At 33.0% G+C, this 23,404-nt stretch overlaps 2 protein-coding genes and 1 pseudogene across 2 annotated transcripts in view; 2 read left to right on the top strand and 1 right to left on the bottom strand.

Annotated features, from left to right (window-relative positions):
* The window catches only part of LOC113513035 (pecanex-like protein 1), a 33,665-nt gene extending 22,823 nt beyond the window's left edge, over positions 1-10,842 (top strand). Inside the window, exons 19-26 of the mRNA XM_052892758.1 lie at positions 3-196; positions 1,210-1,323; positions 1,795-1,934; positions 2,668-2,838; positions 3,172-3,234; positions 3,986-4,128; positions 5,537-5,960; positions 6,486-10,842. Coding sequence (XP_052748718.1) covers positions 3-196; positions 1,210-1,323; positions 1,795-1,934; positions 2,668-2,838; positions 3,172-3,234; positions 3,986-4,128; positions 5,537-5,960; positions 6,486-6,626 — 1,390 coding nt within the window. The 3' untranslated portion in view covers positions 6,627-10,842. The remainder of the gene's footprint in view (positions 1-2; positions 197-1,209; positions 1,324-1,794; positions 1,935-2,667; positions 2,839-3,171; positions 3,235-3,985; positions 4,129-5,536; positions 5,961-6,485) is intronic.
* Positions 10,843-14,754: 3,912 nt separating this feature from the next.
* Positions 14,755-17,409, bottom strand: LOC128200246 (uncharacterized). Its single transcript, XM_052893028.1, has one exon. The coding sequence runs from the start codon at positions 17,254-17,256 to the stop codon at positions 14,755-14,757; it is 2,502 nt and encodes an 833-aa protein (XP_052748988.1). The 5' UTR covers positions 17,257-17,409.
* Positions 17,410-18,231: 822 nt separating this feature from the next.
* Positions 18,232-19,345, top strand: LOC128200245 (lipase 1-like; annotated as a pseudogene).
* The last annotated feature ends 4,059 nt before the right edge of the window (positions 19,346-23,404 follow it).

The following is a 23,404-nucleotide window of genomic DNA, read 5'->3' as shown; positions in this document are numbered from 1 at the left end:
AGAATTCGACGGCGGTGCGGCGAAGGCTGCTCCAGCGGCGGCGGCGCCTGCGAGGTTGGCGCGGCCGAGGCGGGCGCTGCGGGCGGTGGCGGCGCGGGGGCGGGGGGAGGGGGAGGGGCAGGCGGCGGCGGGGCGGGGGGACGGGCCGCCACCACGCCGCGCCACAACGCGCTGCATCTCTCGCGGACATCGCTCGGTAAGTGGCTACATCATAAGGCTGGACATTCATTATAAGACGTCGATGCACGCAACTACACAGTGTAGAAATTTTCAGTATCTCACTCTATAGGACACATCCATAAGTCACCACTGATGGACGCAATTGAACAATGCCCAAATTTGTTCATCTGTCCTTAGTTGTTCTGTAATGAGCATACCGCTGACACAGTCCCCGTACGTATGAAGCTTCCAGCGTGTTTAATCGTTGTTCGATGTCTAATAATTCAAGAATGGTCCAAGGTTGTATGTTGTGTAAACTACCTCTTTAGATTCTTTACTGACGCCTCACGCTTTTAAAAACATGGCAAACTGTTGCCACCATTTCCGCCACGTTTCTGCTCGGACGGCAGGATTACTATCCACACGTAATTCCGAAAAAGAACGCGCGTGTTCCATTTTCCAGATATAACTATACGTCTACGGACACTGAACTTGACTTTCTTCACACCGGTTTTTAATTATAATACTGTAAACGTATTTATTTGATCCCACCGCTGCCACTATGTAGTGAAACACAACTTGCTAGCTCAATACTGTTTATTTTATATCGATGGTACTAATATAGAAACCTCATCTTATACTACCCACATAATTATACTACAAAGGTCACATTCTCAACTTAGGACCGCTAATTTGCACAGTTTCATATACATAAATTTAAATAAATATACCTTTTGACGCATAATGTAAAATTTTCCATCTTAAGTGTTCATTTAACGCCGTCTAGTTTCAACATCGTCGTCGTTAAACTTGGTTAAGAGCGTTCATACAATTCAGTACATCATAGTTGTAACGTCGGAATTATTGTTGGTAAACTGTTTAGATAATTAAAAATTAATTGTGCACTAACATTCTTAAAATTTTATCAGAAACACTGAACATATTTGAAAATTGCCTAATGTTTCTGATTACGGCACACTTTGATAAGCTTCAATAAGAACGCTCTTAACAATAAATTCGTATCAATAATTTTATTGGCCTTGTTCATAGCTGGAACACGTGGCAGTTTAGCGAGTGCGGGTAAACCCACGTCTTCAACACTAGCATCATCTCTAGCAGGATTGCTAAGAGAACACTCACACGAAAGGACGCAGGATGAAGCTGGTAAGAATTACGTTTTTTACTTACAATTATTTATATATATCTAAGTTGTAATAAACTGTATAATCACTAAACAATTTACCATGATGTTAGAAAAGTTTATTGGTCGTGATGCTCGCTTGCACAAGCCTCTTTCAAAGATTATATATCGATAATATTAATGCGGGAAAGAGTTGCCTTTTAAATATTTATATACATAAATTTCTTATAGATATTCCGAATTGACATTTTCATAGTATTATTGTACCTGTGTGTGGTATAAAATAAAAATATATAAACAACACCTGCCTTCATAGGCTCACTTGTATCATTATTTATAATCGAATGGATTTGTCATTGCATAAACATGTGTCATTATTACATAGATGATTCATCGATGTTTTAATATTAAACTATTGTTACAAAACTGTGTTAAGGCTAAATATTTCCATCTATTTGATTAATCTATGGGTAATGCTCTTTGATTTCGTTTAGCATACGGCAGTACTCAAGAGAATAGCTCCCCACGGAGACGTAGTGAAGAACGCAGCGGCGGCGGCAGCGGCGGCGGGGGCGGGGCGCGGCGGGAGCGGAACATGCGCGCGCGCACCGCCGGCAAGGAGGCCGGCCGACAGGTACGGACTCCAATATCTTGTCTTTTAATACGCCATTTTGGGTTGCCATATTTATCTAATAGACATGAGTGTTGCCATTATTTACTCATATAAAACTTGTTATAAATACTTTATATGTAAAAATATATCATGTATGAAGGTGGTAATATGTTATGTCCCTGTTAACTATATTTGCTATTTTTGAACAGATTTTGTTTTATTTTTTAATTGAAAGCTTCATGGTGTTGGTTTCATTTTATTTTCTATCAATTTTACACCAGCTGTTTCACAAGGTAGTTGAAAAAAAAACCGAATACTTAAGGTGTCTATTCTTATGTAAATCGTTTGGTTTATCCACTTTTGTAACAAGATAATTGATTTAATTGCATTAATGTAATTTTGAGGGAATATTCTATCAGTAAAATCAAACATTTTTCTCTAAGAAACACAAATCGAAAATCAACAAAATATTTAGACTGTCATCATATTAGCTGTTAACTCTCCACGGCTGAACATAGGCCTGTTCGTATTGAAAGGTTGGCCAGTAGTTGGACCGCTTGGCAGGCGAGTTGGTAATGTTCTAAGAGAGGTGCTGCTACCCATATATGCATTCCATTTAGAGTCGACACTAACAAAAAAATAATATAAAGTTTTAAAGTAATAGAATACTCTTTTAAAATGGATGCTAGAAATTTCGATTTCACTCGTTCCATCAGTAACGGTAGAAAGTTGCACATTTCGTTGTTCTGTACAGGCGAGCAGTCGCCGCGCAGAAAGGCGAGGGCGTGGCGCAGTGTCGGCGGGGTCAGGGCCGGCGGCGGGGGCCGGGGCAGGGCCAGGGCCGGGCCCGGGGCCGACGGCGGCATCGTCGCTACGGGCGCGGCCTGGCACCTGTTGCGGCGCGCGCCCCGCTGATCTACCGCAGGTCTGCCCCACACGCTCACCCCTCAATTTCTTTACGTATTACCGTGGTGATGTAGATTCACAATAAATCATGATGGTCTCGGGTTCGATATTTACACAGAACTATCATTTGTATGTCTGTGTGTATTAGTTTGGATGTTTTATATGTATAATATATGTATGTTATTTACAAAAATATATTTAAGAAAATTCCAATATCTAAAAGAAAATAGTTTAAAAATTAGCTGTTACTAACTTACCCTCTTTCTATGTTTTATTTTATACTCCTAAACTAATTAATATATTACAATAGTGAAACCTAAATTTGTGAAACTGACTCAGTCGTTATTTTCAGGGGTCTTTGGATAGCGGATGGGAAGCCTGGAGAGACCAACCGAGACGAGCTGTTAGTGCAAAGGTAACTATTCATTATTATTCTTTCGAGAAATCTCCATAATATGAGATAAAGAATGTAGTGCTTGAATATTCGTTTGATTCTTCATCAGATATACGCAAACACTGAATTTTAGGCTTGGAAAGGTTTTGTAACTTATTCTAATTATTAGACAAAGTTTAGTTACAGTATTAGGTTAAACAATATCATAGAAGGGATTAATTGGGAACATGTATGTATGTCATGTTCCCAAGTCCTCAGTCTGGGAGAGCCCTGTGTTCAGTGGATAGATAATGAGATCAGCTGAGATAATGATAATGATGTATGTATTTATGAATAAATAATTTAGAAAAGGGAAAGAGATTACCCTTTCAAGAAATATGCGAAGGGACATAAATATATGTGGCTATCAAAATTCGTGATAGCATCCTGAGGTGTTAGCATCTAAGGTAAAAAAAAAAACACTTTAGATTAATTAAATAAAAAAAAATCTTTCTAAAGTCCTTTTATTTTCAACTAACTTAAAAAATAAAGAGAAACTACGGTTGTATTTTTTTTTATGTTTGTTACCTCATAACTCCATCAGTTCTAAACTGTTTTTATCTGAATATATTTACAAATTGGTCCCATAGAGATTTTATCAAAATCGGCTTAGTAGTTTAGTTTTTAAATCAAAATAACAGGTTTTGTCACAATTAAAGTAGATTTTTTTTGTGGGACACAAAAATTTTCAATCGCGGATCTTGCAATGATATGTACGTAATGTGTCGCTAAGGCGTGCACACAACGCGCGGCGAGCGCCGACTCGTCGCTAGAGGACTTGACGCTGGAGCCGGGCGCGCTCGGACTTGATCTATCGCTGCCCGATTGCAAAATCATCGCCAACAGGAACGCCAGGCAAGAAAGAGACTTTAAAAGGTAGACCACCCCGCACGCAGCACGCTTCTACCGCTCGCTTACACAACCATCCCCAACCTGTAACTTGCATCATTCGCCGTACGATTTTACTATCTTCATTTGCAAGTTAATAAAATGCAGTCATAGATATGGTTACACATAGATGACGTTATCTATTTGGAAACATGACGGCACTTCTTGACACAATATTAAATAGCAAGGACTAAGTTCCTTATAAAAGTGGATATTATTAACCCGAAAAAAAAACTTCTACCCATTGCAAGAGAAGAATTGTTAGTAATGGGTCAGTAGGCCTCCATTGATAGCAATCCTATCAGGTCGACCTCTAGGCAGTCCCCATGGAAACCATCATAGGTAATACCCAATGAATTACGATGAGTCAACAGATTTGATTTCATCTTCACCTGTATTCACTCATTGTTACCCATCTACACATGCCAATAGCGAAGACAAAGTTAGTATTTTAATTTCATCCATTATGTGACTCTTCTCTCCTTAGCATACCTTTTAAAAATACCATCTTCAATGTGATTGGTACTCCAAATTTAATTTAGCTACAGTCCATGTATATAGCAATCTCTAATTTGCGATATTTTTAATTATATCCTTCGTGGTTAATATAACATAAAAGCATATAAACCAATAAAATCGTACGACGGATTTATGATTTCAACTGATTTGCTCTAACTGTATCTTGAAAGAAAAATATATTTAAATATTTAAAAACAAAGTATAAATGGATGATTTATTAATATTAAATGAATAGTTAAATGTGATATTATTACTTTTTATATTAGGCGGCATTATTTTTTGAAATCTTATATACACCATCTGCTTACGGTTTTGTTCCTAAATATAATCAATATGTTATTGATTTATTTTTTGTTTTATTTTCTCTTTATTACGTAAGAGTGTAAGGTAGGCAAAGAGAACCGAGTGCAGGTGCCTATCTCTTGCTTCATCTCTATTCATAATTAATTTCATGAATGCACTGTGCATTATGTAAACCAATTCCAAAGAATGTTAATTCTGATCAATGTAATCCAGAGTTCTTCTGGTACTTGTTCCTTTCTATTTTCGCATTGTATACCAATATTGTTTCACCAATCTTTAATTCGAATTACTTTTCACATACCCGAATGAATGCTGCATGCTTTTAAATATAATAATAATAATTCAATCTCTTGAATATTATTGGTATTTATCGTGTTACAAATACCATTTTTAAAAAAAGTGCTCGATATTACACCATAGAATTTGCTGTCATTCTTATCTATGTAATCCTTACATAGCATTGTCTTGATGATTAATTAAATGTGCATTTTATTCAAAGTGTACTTACATTATTATATTCACAAACCTCAAATTTGTCCTAATATAGAATAAATAGAAAACGAACCATTTCCAGGTATTTCTTAAACGAAATCACATCGAAGGACTTGTCGAAACTGAGCAAAGAGATTCGCCACGAGCGAGAGAGCTACCGCGACCTGACCGGTCGGTACACCGAGAAACCTGAAGCGATACCACTGAAGGAAACACACTACTCCGACTTGTCGAATAAAGAGTCGATCCTCAAGAAGGAATCTAAAAAAGATTCTAAAAGCAAAGAGATAAAAACCAAAATCAAACGGTCCGATTCGGGACGTAGTGAATTGAAAATAAATGTTAGTGTGGGCAGTAAAGTGTTGATAATCGAGCCTTTGGGGGTGTACGACTGTATTAATTTGGGAAGGAGGATCGATGTTCAGTGGCCGTCTGAGTATCAGCGGGAAAGGGGCGGCAGGAACTTCTGGGGCAGCTGGGTGCCACTCGCCGGAATGGACGGATTGGTATGTCTATGATATAGTTTTTATTGATTAACTACCATTGATATTACAATAATTTTACAAATTTGATGAACGAAATATTTACCATATATCTTTGTAAGCTCCCGGTATTTCGACGCTTCTACAAGTGTCCCGTTTTTTACTTTAGTATTCTCACCTCGGACACTTAACATGAAATCTGTGTATGGACAAATATGTGTATACACAGAAATATATGGACAAAAAAAACATGCACTGTACATATATGTATATTTATCGAGGACGGTGCATTTCTTTTTTAAATATTTATATTTAAGACCAGGGTAAGGTCAGGTTGAGAGAGAGAGAGAGAGAGAAGTGGATCTACTATACAAAGTAGTACTATTAGCCTGTGCTGATACGTATTACCCTAAATAAAGCATACTTGTTTCTTTAATTCTATTTGGTTACTACACTATACAATATTTTGGATTCTATAAAATAGAATTAAAATTTCTAGTTGCTTCAAAATTTAAAGTTAAAACTAATATTCTTCAAAACTTTCCTAAGGTTGTGCACAAGTGGACCCCAAACCACAGAGACCCGAAACTCCGGTCACACGTCGACAAAAGCATTCTCCTCATCCAAATAGACGATAAGTTCGTTCCCATCGCGGAGAACTGCGTTCAGGACTTAGGCGACGAAGTCTAAACTCGAAGGCGATCGGTTGTAATTCACTCGTCGAATTTATATCTTTAAGTTAATCTTTGAGTATTGGTATGAAATGATTCAAATTGAATTGAAATTTATCTTATTAGTTATAAGGTCTCATATATGTAAAATATTGTTGAACACACAAGCACATAACATTTTCATATTATGAAGAGAATAGATGTTTTTGTACAAATAGAAAATGGCAACGTCAACTTTATGAGATTGTGAATTTTTTTACATTTTGTTTTCAAGTTTGTATGGTAGACGTTCCTCTTACAAATTTTCCCGATGGTCTCTAATATGGTTTCGTCACAAATTATGTAACGTTATTAATTAGATATGACAATTCTATCTTATTGATATCGATCAATAAATAAACTCATCATAAATTTTAACCGACTACAAAAAGTATCCAATTTTTGGGTTAAATTTGACAGTATTTTTTTTTGTATTTATTTTATGCGATACCTTGGATAATCATAACTTTTTTGTATCAACCAATTGGTATTAAATACATGGTGTTAAAAACATGGTGTTAATTGCGAACCGATATTGACGATTATTTCTTATTAGAAAATTATCTTGAATCGAAATCGCAAAACGATTTATTAAAATACATATCATTCTGTCTCATGCTTTGTATTTCGTTTCACCCTCAATTATATTTGAGAGAGTGATCAAAATTAATACATTTTTATTTCATATCATCTTCCCACATTTGCTTCCTAGAAAATATACAAATACGGAACACTTTCAAAGTGTAAATGTAATTCCTTACCAAAATATTGTTAATATTTAGGTTGCATGATAAATATTCCATTTTGTACATATAAAATAAAAATGCTTTGTTGTGTGTGAGTAGATTTTATTAAACGTTAGCTTTACTCGTGTAAATATACTTTGTATATATTGTGAAAATATGTAAACATTTTGTATATTCATCTCTTAATGTAACAAAACGCGTATACTTTATTAGGTGACGTAAGCGAGTATTATGCCTTTTTTATTTTTGTTAATTTTTTATTTTCTAAATTTCGATATAGGTAAAAATTTCTCCCAAAAATATCGTAGTCTTTCTTTGAGACCAAATAAATCATTGATTTATATTTATATATAATGTATGGTTTGACCACGTGATCGTTGTATTGATTAATGAGTCATTTTATAATTTAATAAAATCCTTTTGACAATATTATTACTGATGAGCACACTACAATTTTTAATATTAACTACAGAGTATAAAAAATAAAAAAAAATAGTATAGATAAAATAAGGAAGATTTACAATGTTAATTCAACATTTGGTTATGGCAACGTAGTTGTCTATGCTAGTAAAATATGAATTAGTTATAACGTTAGAGTAAAAAAAAATTTCAAAGATATCGGTAATGTAGCAGCAGTATGTGCGGCTTTTTTTTTTTAATTAAAATTAAACAGTATAACGAACATGTGATCAAATTATTTATTTATTTAAAACTGTTATTTGTTATGTGTATATATAAATGTGATGCAGTTTTCTATCTATGCAATGTTTAAAGTCGAAAATTATGGAAATATATAGCACGTTGAGTTTTGTGAATTTACGGGGATAAATTATTGATGTTATTGATATTTGATTAATGAGTATTTAGGCAACATTTTATGTAGAAACACGCGTTAAGGTCGGCATCAGCGGTTAAACTAACTTAAGAAAATGATTATTTGTAAAATAAACAAGTACCTAATGGTAATTTGAAGAAATTAGCACAATAAAAGTATGGTTTGATTTCAATTTAATTATATTTATACATCATACAGTGAAGCGAGTAATATTTTTTACTTGTTTCTTAAGTTAGTTTAACTGATCGGTAATATGTTAGTACCACTATGTATGTATGTGTATTTATTTATACATAGACAAATGCTTCTGACTACCCCGTCGAAGATTACAGCTGGCAGCACTTTTTTTTACATAATAGAATAGAAACAATCTTTATTCAAATAGATTTATTTACAAGCTCTTAAATCGTCGATTTTTTATAATTGTACTGCTGGCTTTCGAATGTTGTCATTAAAAAGTTAATTTTTATAAATATTTGTTAAAATTTTGTGTATTATTTATTTAAATGTGTAAAATAACATGGTAATTTAAAAATCCATACATTTTTTTATTCATGTTTCTATGTATAAACTTTTTTGTTAGCACTCATAATAGATTGTCTGTCACTTTGAAAACATTATTTTTTCATACAGTATGTCCGAATGTACATGCACACACACAGTGGTACAATTTACCTTGTGATCCGACTTGTAAACGCTTGAAAATTATATACTGTCATTGTCGTATACTATTTGTTCTCCCCTATAATGTTGACATATTTATAATTACATACTATATAAATTGCATTGATTCACGTTTTACTCTATAGTAATTTAACTGTCATACACCATCTGTTAATAAGGTAATTTATGTGTCTGTTTGGCTAAACAAACCAATATTTTGTCCGCGACTTCGTCCTTCTGACCAGGATAAAAAGTAGCTTATCGAGAAGGCTCCATCGTGTATACTAATGTTAATGTCAAATTCATGACGATTACTTTCTTCCCCCCACCCCCCGGTCCCGACCCAAAACAAGTGTCAAACAATATCTACTAACAAACAATAGATTCCTTTCAGTTTGCGGTCTCATAAGAAAGAACAAATCAACGCATAAAGCCATCTCATTCTAACTCGAGGGCAGTATAGCGGTAGCTATTCCATCCCATGAGATAGATATATGTAACGAAAAATACACTATGTTTACTCGGCGCGGAGAAAATAAGGTCACTGACGTATATGCTTAGTATCAATATTTTCCATATAACTACGCCGTAATAAACATGTTTAAATATTTTCTTCGTTTACGTCGTACAGTTTAAAAAAAAATGTGGATTTGCCATTTTAATAATAGAATGATTCAAATAAAATAACATAAAAATGTTATTTTTTTTTTATTGCTTTTACAATAAACATTTATATAATTAACAATTCAGCGAATCCAATCAACGGTACAATTCGCAAATTTCTGGAAAAATGATCCTATTTTTTAAATATTTCTTAAAAATATACCATAATTTATATCAGTTCCCCTTTAACTTTTGTCTATATTTTGATCTGTATTTTATGCTACTGTATTTTATTAGAATTTTCTAATTGCCATTAAATTAATTGGTGCAATAAAGTGTTAAATAAATAATTATGCAATACAATTAACATCAAATCCCACTGATGGAGCTACACTTGATAAGCTACTTATAAACGATAGTAGTTTACGGGTTGTGAAAGTCCGTAGGTGTACGTCGATGTTGCTGGCCGTACTGTCTGTATTGACAGATGGTGTACTTACCGGTGACTATTGCACACGTTACGACACGACCGTGTCTTTAGTGCCCTCCGTTCGCATTTACCTCTGCTGTAATGCATCACCAACCATTTTGTATCATTCACTTCATCCAACCATCATTGGTTTCGAAATAGCATTATATTTTGATTTTTAATGTTTTAATATACGATCTAAACATTTGTTTAATTGATTGGTAAATGCGGATGGATCACATAAAATGAGTATGTATTCTCAAGTTGCCTTAATATATTTTAGACTGATTTTTTATAATCGTGAGCGTGTCTAAGCCGATATTACAATAATAAATAATTGTTAAGGTATATATTTGAGCTCTTGAATTAAATTATTTCAACTATAAAAACATCGCAGTGTACTTACACTCCATTTAAGGCGGTTTTTCACATAACATTTTGTGTCATTAGATTGTTAATGTGCATTTCTTATAGATAGGGAGCCGTTTTATTGTCACAAATAATATACCAGTAATCATTGCAAATTCATAATTATGTTGTATATCCAGATATTTGGTCTCTTTGAGCAAAACGATCTATCCGAACATTACGGAGTAATAAACGTAGAATGTAAACTGTAGGAAGGCACAATCCGTCCACAAAAATGTGCGTAACATACAAACTACATTGATTACACTTGAATAATAATACTTGTTTTGTCTCTCCTAATCACAAAATTTACTGATTTTTATTATATGCAGGTACAGCATAATTTTGAAAGCGTTTGTGTATAATGTCAGGTTCATAAAGTTCGAGTGAAAACCGCCGTTAGAACTGTTAAATCGTGTTACATGACGAATATCAAAATACCTATATCCGGGAATAAATCGGTACGTGATAATTTGTTCGTTTTATTTTGCTGCTTGTTATATCATGCAGCCTTACCCGCACGAACTGATGCTCCCACTGCATCCTGTAAAACAATAGGTAAATAGTAGCTTATAACAGCAGATTATACCTTATATAGTTTACGAATTATTGTTTGTCAAAGTTCTTTAATTTTATCACTGACAAACTCACTTAGTATTTAGGAAAGGAAGGAAAAATGTAAAATTCTAATAGTTCATTATTTTCAATAAATAAAAATTATTAAAAATTACGTTCATCCATTTAAATAATGCATCGTGTTTATAGCTGATGGACAAGATAATATATCAACCAAGAAAAATAAAGAGAATGATTTTCAAAAGGAAATGAGATCCCATCAAAAACAAAAAATATAACATGTAAAAATGCGCAATCCTTCCACTATAAGAGTTGTGAGATCTCATGTAAAACTAAATCAATTTTATTTATAGTGACCGTATCAAAACTAGAAATATTTACATCTATAATAATTATAATCACTTGGCAACTACACAGCATCATAATTATAAAAGAATAATCTAATACAAAATCACTCCTCGCAAAAATTAAGGGAACATAAAAATTTTTGAAATTTTTGGGTGATTTTCAACAGGCTGTATTTCAGTGAAAAATAATCGTACAGGAAATTTAAAAAAGGGTTTTGAAGCTTGAAAACTCTAGTTTTCAGATTTTTTGGTGAAAAAATTTTTTGAGCTCCGGTTTCCATGCAATTCTTAAACAAAGCTGAAAATGCACGACGAATCCGACCGTGCAACCTCCACGTGGTATGCTTTGGGTAACGCTAATGCCGGCGGTAAATCGATCATCAATCAAAGTTTTTATCAAAAACTTTGATTTCCTTAAAAACGAAAAAAAAAATTTTTGTAAACTTTTTTCGACTTTTCCAAAAAAAATTTTCTTTAAAATTTTCTTGATTTTTTCGATTTTTTTTTTGATAATGAATTTTTAAAAAACAAAAAATTGAGTAAAAAGTGAAAAACATGAAATTATTGATTTTTGAATGGATTAGGGTGAGTTTAAGGGACAAAAACCTTGTTCCCTTATTTTTTCCAAAATTTCAATCAATTGGTCCGGGAAAAACCGTTGAACCGATCGCTCCAAAACTAGAGTTTTCAAGCTTCAAAACCCTTTTTTTAAATTTCCTGTACGATTATTTTTCACTGAAATACAGCCTATTGAAAATCACCCAAAAATTTCAAAAATTTTTGTTCCCTTAATTTTTGCGAGGAGTGTATTTCGATTACTACGTAAATCTAATCACCAGAGGGGAAACTACAAAAGTTGTTACTTTGGTACCTCTGTTTCATTCGTGTTTCTGCTGTGAAATTGTTGTTAGCGTGACTGTGTTTTAGTTATAAGGGTGGGATATGGCAGTGAAATTACAGGGTACAGAGGCACATTAGTTCACAGGAATGATAACGCACAAGGGATATTATCACAGAGTACATTCTGTTATGCATGTTTACCATTCTAATTTGCACTAAACTACTTGCACTTATTAAAACTTGCACTAACTTTCTAAACAATGCAATTAAGAATAAATATTTATATCTAAAGTATTTTACTAGTAGAATTAGTTGCCATCTAAATGCCTAGTAATTATAATTATTATAGAAATAAAGATATCACATTTTGATACAGTAACTATAAATTAGACTGACTTCGTTTTACATGAGATCTAATAACTTTTTCCAGTGGGAGAACCGCGATGCGAGTTTGATATTATTTTACATTTTATGTTGTTGATGGGATTATATTTGTAAAGAAGTATTTGTTTGCGTGTTAAGAGAAAAAAAAAAACGTTACTTTTACGTTACTATACTTTTATTAGGAGATTTAAAATTGTTCTGATTATTGTATATTCGTATCGTATATACTGTCTCCAGAAAAAACCTTATTAGAATCGTCCATTATATCCTTTCTTTTCGTTCTGAAATAGATCAAGAGTTATATATTAATATATGCTAAAAAAATAAAAGTAGTACGTATATTAAATAACGTCATTAATATTTGACGTAAGAATATATATTAACTAAAAGCGACTAAAAATTACTTACAGTATCAAAATGGGGTAGTCGCGCTATAATGTTGTTGTTTTTTTTTAATGGATGATAATGGAATGGTAACCCCACCCGCGCTATCGGTATACACCGGCGGGGTACCAGTGAAGGATGGTAGGTGAGGATGAAGTAGGTCAGTTAGCCCATCGTGACGAATTCAACAAGAATTGTTCACGATGGTTTCCAGGGGGAATCACGTAGAGATCGACCTAATAAGGCATATTGCTAGCAATGGGGCTGTCAAACTCCAATGCTAACAATCCCTTTCCCCCCTATAATGTCGTTTATAACGTCAAATTCATACGGACATTGTGTCGTAGCAGTGTTGCAAAATAACAAAACTCTCACCTTGATAAACGCTAGCACTATACTCAAAATTCACGTTTGACGCAACGATATTTATACAGCTTTAAATTTATATTATTCTTTATTTTTTTTTTCCTAGAAACTTATGATTATTTTTATTATGTATTTTTTTTGCAATATTTTCGTGGTATTTGTGAGAAATTTTGAAATAATTTGGGCAAGTTTTAGTAAAAAGTTGGGTTCAGTTATGTTCAACTTACTTAGGTATTTGGGTTGATAATAAAAAAAATTATAACGCCCAGTCTATAGAATAATTACCAAGTTTTAATAACAATATAATGACAACTTTATGTTTTTTTTTATTAATGAATGACGACTCCAAACTTCTGTCTATTAACATTTTTTAATAAACGGCTTTGGAAATTAAGAAGAAATGAGTACATAACAAAGAGAAAAGTAACAATTTTTAAACTTTGTTTTTAAGATTAGACATCTATCGAATTCAGGAAACGAAATGTATACTAAACCCGTAATTGTTTAGAACCAGAACCCCAAAATATCTGATTTTGCGTTATTTTATGCAAAAAACGTAAAGGTCTCTAAGGGATAATTTGAAAATCAATACTTGAATTTGAAAAAATTTACGACCAACGTCGTTCTATAGAATAAAAAATAGAACCTACTGGTACTGGTTTGTAACAGTTAGTCTACGTGCAAAGGAAGTCATGAGGGTCTATCAGCAATAAGTAGGTAAGTACATCAAAAACACACATATAAAATATATACCGTAGAACGGGGCTATTTGGTTTATTTTTTTGCAAAATCATGTATTTAATAAAAGAGCAATGCATTAATTTACTCGACAGGGGGTTTTTTGACCAGTTCCTATAATACCTTTTTAATGACTACCACTACAATAAGTCTATCATGCGTAGTTTTGAAGATATATGTTTTTAAGTATGCTATTCCAAATATTGCTACTTTGGGGCTATTTGGTATCCTATGTAGAAGCTAACCAATTTTTGACATTTTATAAAACTGTGCTTAATAAAACCGTTACAGAGACATTTGGAACTATTCTAGAATAGACTGCCTTGAAGTTTATCGCAATTTGATTCTTATCGGTTAAGAAAATAGTGAATTATATGAAGTTAGTCACGAAAACAAAATTATTATTTTAAATAAAATGGGGTTATTTGGAATTAGAAGTAAATGTAATAAGATGTGCCTATTATAAGTAAAGCAATATTTGGAATTCTTAAGGGGAGGCTGTTTTCAATTTTTACGTGATAGCTAATAGATATAATTAATTCTGTAATAGGTATAGGTATAAATAAAAATACTTAATATATATTTTAATCAAATTATTTTATAATCCTCATTATGAAAAGAAACATAAAAGTAACTACTAGGTACATACCTAGTTAAAGCTACATAAATGCTATAAAATGTAACAAAAGATTATAAATTTTGCTCAACATAAAAACAAATTCTGGAAAAATAAAGTGGCTTAAAGTATTTCAAAAATACACCATATCGCTTTCTTCAGCGAGAAGAAACTCCTTTTTCTTCATAGTATTATTATTCATAATAATTTTTTTCACAATCCATATGTCATCAACTTCATCGCGATCAATTTTCTTGCTAATCCGAAACGCAAGCTGTGGCTTTTTAATAGTTTTGTAAAAATTAACAGTGTAATTAAATTTCTGTCCATCAAATTTAATATTTTCGATAAATCCAATGTAATATTTACTGTTTTTATCATCACAGTAGCGTACCAAAACATGGTCGTTCACAGCATATAAAGATTCTGTAACGTGTTCATCATGTTTTTGTCTGCTTTTTACATGTTCTCGGCTCATATTATTATAATTTTGGTCATTTTCATTACAGTGCACATTTAAATGCGGTCCCGATTCATTCTGTGTTTGCAAAGGACCTACAATTTCATGGTGAGAACCAATAAACTCATGAATTTGTGCATTCCCAGGTTCCAGCAAATCTATAGTATGACCTTGAGGATTGATAGGTTCGGGTAAACTTATAATGTCACATATCGATGCCAAATGACTTGGATTGTGATCAGTCTTATCAGTTGTGTATTTTTTCATAGTGTTATTAGTCTCTAAGTTGCAATCAGTCTTTTGTTTAACAGGACTTACATTTATATTTAATCTAGCAGTCGACTTGTCATCATAATCACGAATCTGAATGTCTGTAGCCGTTGGTACCTCAATGCAAGTATGTTTGTTGTTTTTGTTACATTCGTCGCCTTCAGTGTTGCTATCCACATCAGAAACGTTTTCACCGTAATCAATATCTATGAGGTCCGAGTCACTATGAACACTCATGTTGTCGGACACACTTGTAGTATCAGAATTGGGAGTTCTATTGTTTTTATTATTTTTATTTTTTTCGGCTTTAACACTGGCTATCAATAGTTTAATGCTTACTGGATCTAAGTCTAAATTTTCAAAATCTTTTATCTTCAATTTTTGTTTCTGTTTTTTAAGTTTATTTTTCTTTCCATTGCTCTTGCCTTCAATAGATAAATATTCTTGAGATGCTTGTTCTTTGCTTTCTATTTTTGGTTTACTTTTTTTACCCTTACCCTTCCGTACTTCGCCCTTGCGTACTAAGTCATCTGCCATAATACTCTTTCCGGGTGGAACGTTGCATCTCTTTTTTCGTTTTGGTGGTCCGGCCGTACTTGTGGGACTTCTCATATCTTGCAAAATATCTATTACAACCGAAGATGTTGTGTTTTCTATTTGTTCTTCCGATACAATCTCTCTGTGTGGTAATCGCGACTTGGGTCGCTCGGAATTTAATGGGTATAACCCACATTTGTTAAATCCGGCAATCAGGTTCGCAGATTCCGTACCATTCTCTGATAACTTGTTCTTCAATTTGTTTAATAATTTTGGAAATGAACTTTTAATTAAAGTCTTGTGTTTCAATCCTTCTGTCTTCTTCCACGTTGTTAATACCTGACGCCAATACTTTTTTAAAGGAGCGTAAAAAGCAACATCTAATGGCTGGAGTAGATGTGTGGTTTTTGGAGGTAAGCAAATAAACGTTATATTTAATTTGTTGCAAGTCTTTAGCACTGATTCTGAGAAATGAGATGACAAGTTGTCTCCAACTAAAACTTTTCGTCCTTCTTTCTTTTTTGCATACGGAACTATAATTGTATTGAACCAGTCTTCAAAACAAACTGAATCAAACCAACCACTTTTTGACCTGTTGTACCTGGTTCCTTCAGGTCCTCCCTCCAGCCATTGGTCCCACAGATGATCCGCTTTATATACTACATATATCGGCAAGGATTGCCCATCTGCGGTACCAGCAAACATCAAAGAAATTGATGCTTTGGAATTATTAATGACTCTTTCGGGATATTTACATCCTCTTTTAAAAATGTACTTTTTGGTACCTGGATCATCAGTAAGGTTTGTTTCATCATAGTTGATGATACAATCAGGGGTTATTCCTTCGATAGATTTCTCATAATTTTCAAAAAAATCATCTATCATCTGTGGTGTCGTTTGAGCGCGGTCGCTAGATATGTTTGAAGCTGCCCGATTAGAAATCTCACTTTTATGTCTGTTTAGAAAATTACGCGCCCAGTCTACACCAGGCATGTTATCTTGGAGACTATATTCAGTTTTTCCAATTTTATTTAAGTATTTTTGTGCAAAAACTCGTAAGTCAGTTGTATCCAAAGGAAATCCCCAATGGCTCAGTAATTGTATATATTCTACAAAAGTCTTCTCTTCCTCTATTGAAAATAGAGTTGGGTGCCTCGCTTTTTCTTGCGTGCAATTTTTGTTTCTAGATTTCCTACTCAAAGTGCTCATTGGAATATTGTAATTTTTGGAAGCCTCTTTTAATTTCATTAAACCATTTTGAACGGCTTTTAATGCGTTTTCTAGACTTTCTTTAGAATAACTTAGATATGGTGGATGTGTTTTACCGCAATGTGAGTTGGTATATTTCCTTTGATATGTTCGCACCATGATTTTTTCTTGATTTTACCTGTGTGGAAAGAATAAAATTATTTTATATAATATAAATTATTTTAAATAATAAATTATATTAAAAAATATTTTATATACTATTTTATTAATTTTTTTATATATTTTTAATTAGGTAATTTGATTTTATTTTCTCATTTTATTATTATATTTTTAATTAGGTAATTTGATTTTATTTTCTCATTTTATTATTATATTTTATTTTTTAATATTTTTTTATTATTTATTTTTTATATAAAGTCGTGAAAATAACGGTGCAACTTTAAATTATTCAATGTCGCCACTGACTTACATGCTAGCCTGCTCACACCTAAGGACATTTTTATTTTTATTTTTATTTATTTATTTTATTTATATAAATTTATACATTATATAAATTATACATTATATAAATTCGCCTAGGAAAATTAGTCTCATTTTTTAGATTAGGTATTTTGCCGAATTTAATTTGATGACTGGGAACTGACTTACCCTTAAATATCTTTTTTTGCACTTTTGGGGCTATTTGAAACCATCACTCAAACCCATACTAATGCATAAAGAACCGTTAGATGGGGCTATTTGAAATAATATTCCAAATAACCCCAAAATTAATCTCAAAAAGCCCCAATCACAAAAAGAAGAAACAGTAGCTAGCTCGACAGAGATATAAAATAGCAACATATACCCCTGAAATCTACGGAAAATACACGTATACATAGTTTAACTTACATGGTACATACCTTTCTACGTTTCATTTCACAACACTTGCTGCCTCGTGTAATGCTTTACTATAAACTCAAAAATTTAAAAAAAATTGACATTAGTCGTTGTGTTACCAGGTGACAAAAAATATTCTACTCATTACTAAATTAAAAAATATACATAGTTAATCAAATCTTTTATTTAAGAAATTCCATTTAACCCCACGACTTGCAAATAGCCCCTTTCTACGGTAATAGAAATTTTTTTATTTTTTTTTAAGCGTGTACTTTATAAATTTAAATAATAACATTCATGTCTATGTATGTAATTATCAAACGTAAGTACACAAATATCATATAAAAGAAACTTATTTACTACTTTTAGTGTTCAAGCCAATTTTATTTAACATAATGGTGCCACTTGTAAAAGAAAATCTTATAGTCATATTCATTCTTCTTATTTTCTGTGAGTCCAGCTTAGTGGATCCAATTCTTAGTAGTGCAATTGAAAATGTGATACCTAATATAAACATTACAGAAATAATAAATAAACATTCTCCTCTTCAAAGTCACTTATCAGAAGATGGAAAACTCAACTTTTCTGAGCTCGCTGTAAAATATGGACAAAAATGTGAAGAGTATTCCGTGATAACCGAGGACAAATATATACTCACAATATTCCTCCACATTCCCGGAAAAGGCAGACCTGTACTTCTAATGCACGGTTTATCAGAATCGTCAGATATTTTCATCATGAGAGGAAATATATCTCTTGCCATCACTTTAGCTGATGCAGGATACGACGTATGGGCTGCGAATTTTAGAGGTAATAGGTATTCGTTAGGCCACGAGACATTAGACTGTGAGAAAGACAAAAGTACTGGGATTTTAGTTTGCTTGAATTGGGATATTATGATTCTAGTGTCTGCATAGACTTCGTGTTACAGCAGACTGATCAAGAAAAATTGACAGTCATCGGACATTCTCAAGGAACTACGAATTTTTTTGTACTCGGATCAAGAAGACCTGAATATAACGACAAAATCAATGTTTTTATTGCCTTAGCTCCCATAGCGTATTTAAGTCATGTAAGGGGATTGATAGAAGTTGCCGTTAAATTGGCAACACCAATATATTCTACGTTAACATCATTGGGAGTGGTAGATGTATTTAAAGAAAATTCTGCACTGAAAGATCTTATAGAAGTTGCGTGCACCCAAGATGTTGGAAGTTATGAACTTTGTTTTGATGGCGCTATTTTCCCAGGAGCCGGTTTCGATAGTGAAGAAATAGAGCCGCAATTCTCACACGTCGTGTTTGGTCATTATCCAGCTAGAAGTTCTATAAAAAAATATATATCACTTAAGCCAAATTGCGAACAGAAATAAATTTGCTGATTACGATTATGGTATGTTTAAAAATCTTGAAGTTTACGGCACTACGGATCCTCCGGAATTTGATCTGGGGAAAGTTACAGCGAAGACCGCTTTGTTTGTTGGTGAAAATGACTTCTTGGCCACTATAGAAGACGTCGACTCTCTAAAGTCTCAGTTACCAAATGTACTAAAGCATCAAATATTACCTCGAAAAGAGTTTAATCATATGGATTTTGTTTGGGGGAAACATATGCCAGAAACCTTATATCCTTATGTATTTGAAGTCTTAGATAAATACTCCTAAAACAAGTACCTAAACAGATTACATTATATTTACTTATGATACTTTTTTTTTATTGATATACATATATCTATAAATGTAGCACTTATTATGTTTAGTTTCTTTAAATTTCTAGTCGAAGTATCCTCTTTTATATACTATATTAAAATTTTCTACTGAAATAGATTCTTACGTACACAATATATATCAGGAATTTATTTATTCTATAGTTTTCTCTCTACTCGTTTTAAAATTGAAGTAAATTACATGGGAGTAAAATTTATCATGTTTTATTTTTCTTAATGTAAGTTTACACCCTCCATCTTGATTTTCGTAAAATTATCGGCGACTAATATTACATCTTTTTCAAAAACATACAGCCATTTTACATTAATTGCAATATGATTTGCTACCAATGTCCAGTCAAATATAATAAATATCTTGGGTTGAGGACGTAATATTAAAAAACAAGGTTAGTATTAGCAGATAGATTCGAATTTTTTTGTGAAAAGCAGGTGTTTTAAGCCCCCAGGTGTTTTTTAAATGGATAAAAGTGGAACAATACATACGCCTATGCTGTATGTAAGGGTATACAATGCCGGGGCACCAGTAAAAAATGAAACAATGAGTTCAGTTGGCCCATTGTGGCAAATTCACTACATATGAACTACGATGGATTCCAGGGGAGACCGCGTCGAATTCGACTTAACTTGACGCATTCAAAGTCGGGCAGCTCGAATTGTTGACGATCGGCGTCTTACTGTCCGACTCGACTCACTGAAACTGCGTAGAGATGTTGCATCTCTGTGCATCTTCTACCGAATTAATCTCCGGGAGTGCTCTGAAGAATTGTTCGGATTGATACCTGATGCTGATTTTCACCATCTTACAACCCGCCATAAACTAAAATTTCATCCCAACTATCTGGACGAGTGGCGGTCCTCCACCGTGCATTTTTCAAGGCACTTTCTTCCACGCACAACCACTCTTTGGAATTAACTTCCAGCAGCAGTATTTCCGACCCGATACGACAACATAACCTTCAAGAAAAGAGCATATTCATTTTTAAAAGGCCGGCAGCACATCTGCAATGCCGTAGGTGTTGTGGGTGACCATGGGCGGCGGTAGTCACCATCAGGTGAGCCGCTTGCTCGTTTGCCCTCTGTGTTGTAAAAAAATATACATAACGAAAAAAAAAAACACTATATGTTTACTTGGCACGGAGAAATTAAGGCCTTTCTGACGTACATATATATGGTTAATACAAATGTTTTCGATATAACTGTGACGTAAAATATGTTCAAATATTATCTTCGTTTACGTCGTATAGCTTTAAAAAAAATACTGTGCTTATTGTATATTTATTTTGTCTATGGATTATAATATGAGAATAATTCAAATAAAAAAGAAATAAACATAAGATCAATAAATGTTCATTTAATTGACAATTCGGCAAATCCAACTAATAATTCACAAGTTTATTTTTTAAAAAGATGATGATTCTATTTTTAAAATATATCTTTTAAAAATATAGTATAATTTTTCCTGTTCTCCTTTAACCTTTGACTATATTTTGGTCAGTACCTTATGCTGCTGTATTTTATATGAACTTTTTAATTGTTATTATAAATATATATGTTTTAATATAATAAAGAAGGGGGAAAAGAGATTATTAGTAATGGGGTCTGGTTTCCTTATAACTAGCAATAGACCCTATAAGGTCGACCTCCACGTGGTTCCTCCTGTAAACTATCTTAATTAATTCTAGTGGAATTCGTCACGATTGGCTAACTGCCTGCTTTTTCATCCTTACCTATCATGTCTCACTGGCTAGCGTATACCAATAGCGCAGGAGGGGTTACCATTCCATTATCACACATTAAAAAAGTGCAATAAAAAAGTTAAATAAATAAATATACAGTTAATATAAAATTCCATGAACATATTGAGATTTTCAAAACCTAGTTCATTATTTTGATGTATATATTCAACCGATTTTAGATTTAGATTTTGGCGCTAAACTTTTTGACCTACTTATAAACGGTAGTAGCTTACGGGTTGTGGAAGTCCGTAGGTGTACTTCGATGATGCTGGCCATACTGCCTGTGTTGACAGATGGTGTACTTACCGGTGACTATTGCACACGTTACGACACGACCGTGTCTTTAGTGCCCTCCGTTCGCATTTACCTCTGCTGTAATGCATCACCAATCATTTTGTATCATTCACTTCATCCAACCATCATTGGTTTCGAAATAGCATTATATTTTGATTTTTAATTTTTTAATATACGATCTAAACATTTGTTTAATTGATTGGTAAATGCGGATGGATCACATAAAATGAGTATGTATTCTCAAGTTGCCTTAATATATTTTAGACTGATTTTTTATAATCGTGAGCGCGTTTAAGCCCATATTACAATAATAGATAATTATTAAGGTATATTATTTAACTCTTTAATTAAATTATTTCAACTATAAAAACATCGCAGTATATTTACACCACATTTATGGCGGTTTTTCACAAAACAATTTGAATCATTAGATTGATAGAAAGCCGTTTTATTGTCACAAATAATATACTAGAGATCATTGTAAATTCATAATTATGTTGTGAGAGGACAATCTCTACAACTTTTAACTGACTATCTAAATGATAGATTCTAAAAAGTAAAAATTGACAAATGGATTAGTGATGAACCTCCAGTCACCTTCGGATTTTCTCAGGGTAGTATCCTCGCACCGACCTTATTCTTGGTCTATATCTAAGATCTTTTCCAACTTCTGATATAAAATGGCAAAATTATCGCTAGTGTTCATGATACTGCCCTGATATTTCAGGGCAACACATGGAACGAAGTCTTCCATCTATCGCAAATGGGTTTAAATAGGGCCTATGATTCGCTTAGCAGTAATATTCTCACCCTAAATGTAACCAAATCTAAGTATATGACATTCGCTTTAACAAAAAAAAAACTGCCTACATGTTATTATACAACTGCCCACAAATATATTGATAAAAATATAAACAACTGTAACTGTAAATCCATTAAAAGTTGTGATACGTTTAAGTATCTGGGTGTCATAATTGATAATACACTAAGTTTTAAAGCTCATACCCTAATGCTGGGTGCTAGACTCCGTAGACTCGAAGTAGCTGTAAATCATGTCATTCTTAGGGGCTTAAGACATTGGATTATAATTCCATGGAAGAACTAGAACTTCTATTAACTATTTTGAGTTGATACAAGTGTATATTATTTAACATACACATATACATATAAAAACATATATGCAAATACATACACACATAAGCTTACATGTGCACACACATACATAAACGCGCGTGCGCTAACTACTACCCATAATACCCCCATGCATTGCCATTCCTGAGGACTCAGGTGTTATTCCTCTATACCCTGTAAATTCACTGGTTCCCACCCTTCAAACCGACACACAGCATACACAGCATGCAAACACGACTGCTTAACGGTAGAAACACGAATGGGACAAAGGTGCACAAGCAAACGACTTTGATTATATTATGGTTCAATTGCATCATGTAATACAAAGCAGCTTATAGCGGTAGAATATGCTCCCAGTAATCCGCTGGATCATAATTAATAATTTTTTTGTATTACAATGCATTATTCATAAATATAATAAATAGAATTTTTAATTTTTTATAAATAGAATAACGAAAAACGCATTGAAATGGAAATAAATCCACTGATTATATTTCAGACTTAATTTTTAGCATCTATTGGTCTTAAGATTCCTCTAAGAAAT

This window comes from Galleria mellonella, unplaced genomic scaffold (genome assembly GCF_026898425.1).
Source record: "Galleria mellonella isolate WM207_F2 unplaced genomic scaffold, CSIRO_AGI_GalMel_v1 utg113, whole genome shotgun sequence".
Classification (NCBI taxonomy): domain Eukaryota; kingdom Metazoa; phylum Arthropoda; class Insecta; order Lepidoptera; family Pyralidae; genus Galleria; species Galleria mellonella.
This window is presented reverse-complemented; position numbering and strand designations above follow the sequence as displayed.

Bases quoted from the DNA above. Each gene is read 5' to 3' on its own strand.
- LOC128200246 (XM_052893028.1), bottom strand. From the start codon at position 17,256: ATGGTGCGAACATATCAAAGGAAATATACCAACTCACATTGCGGTAAA.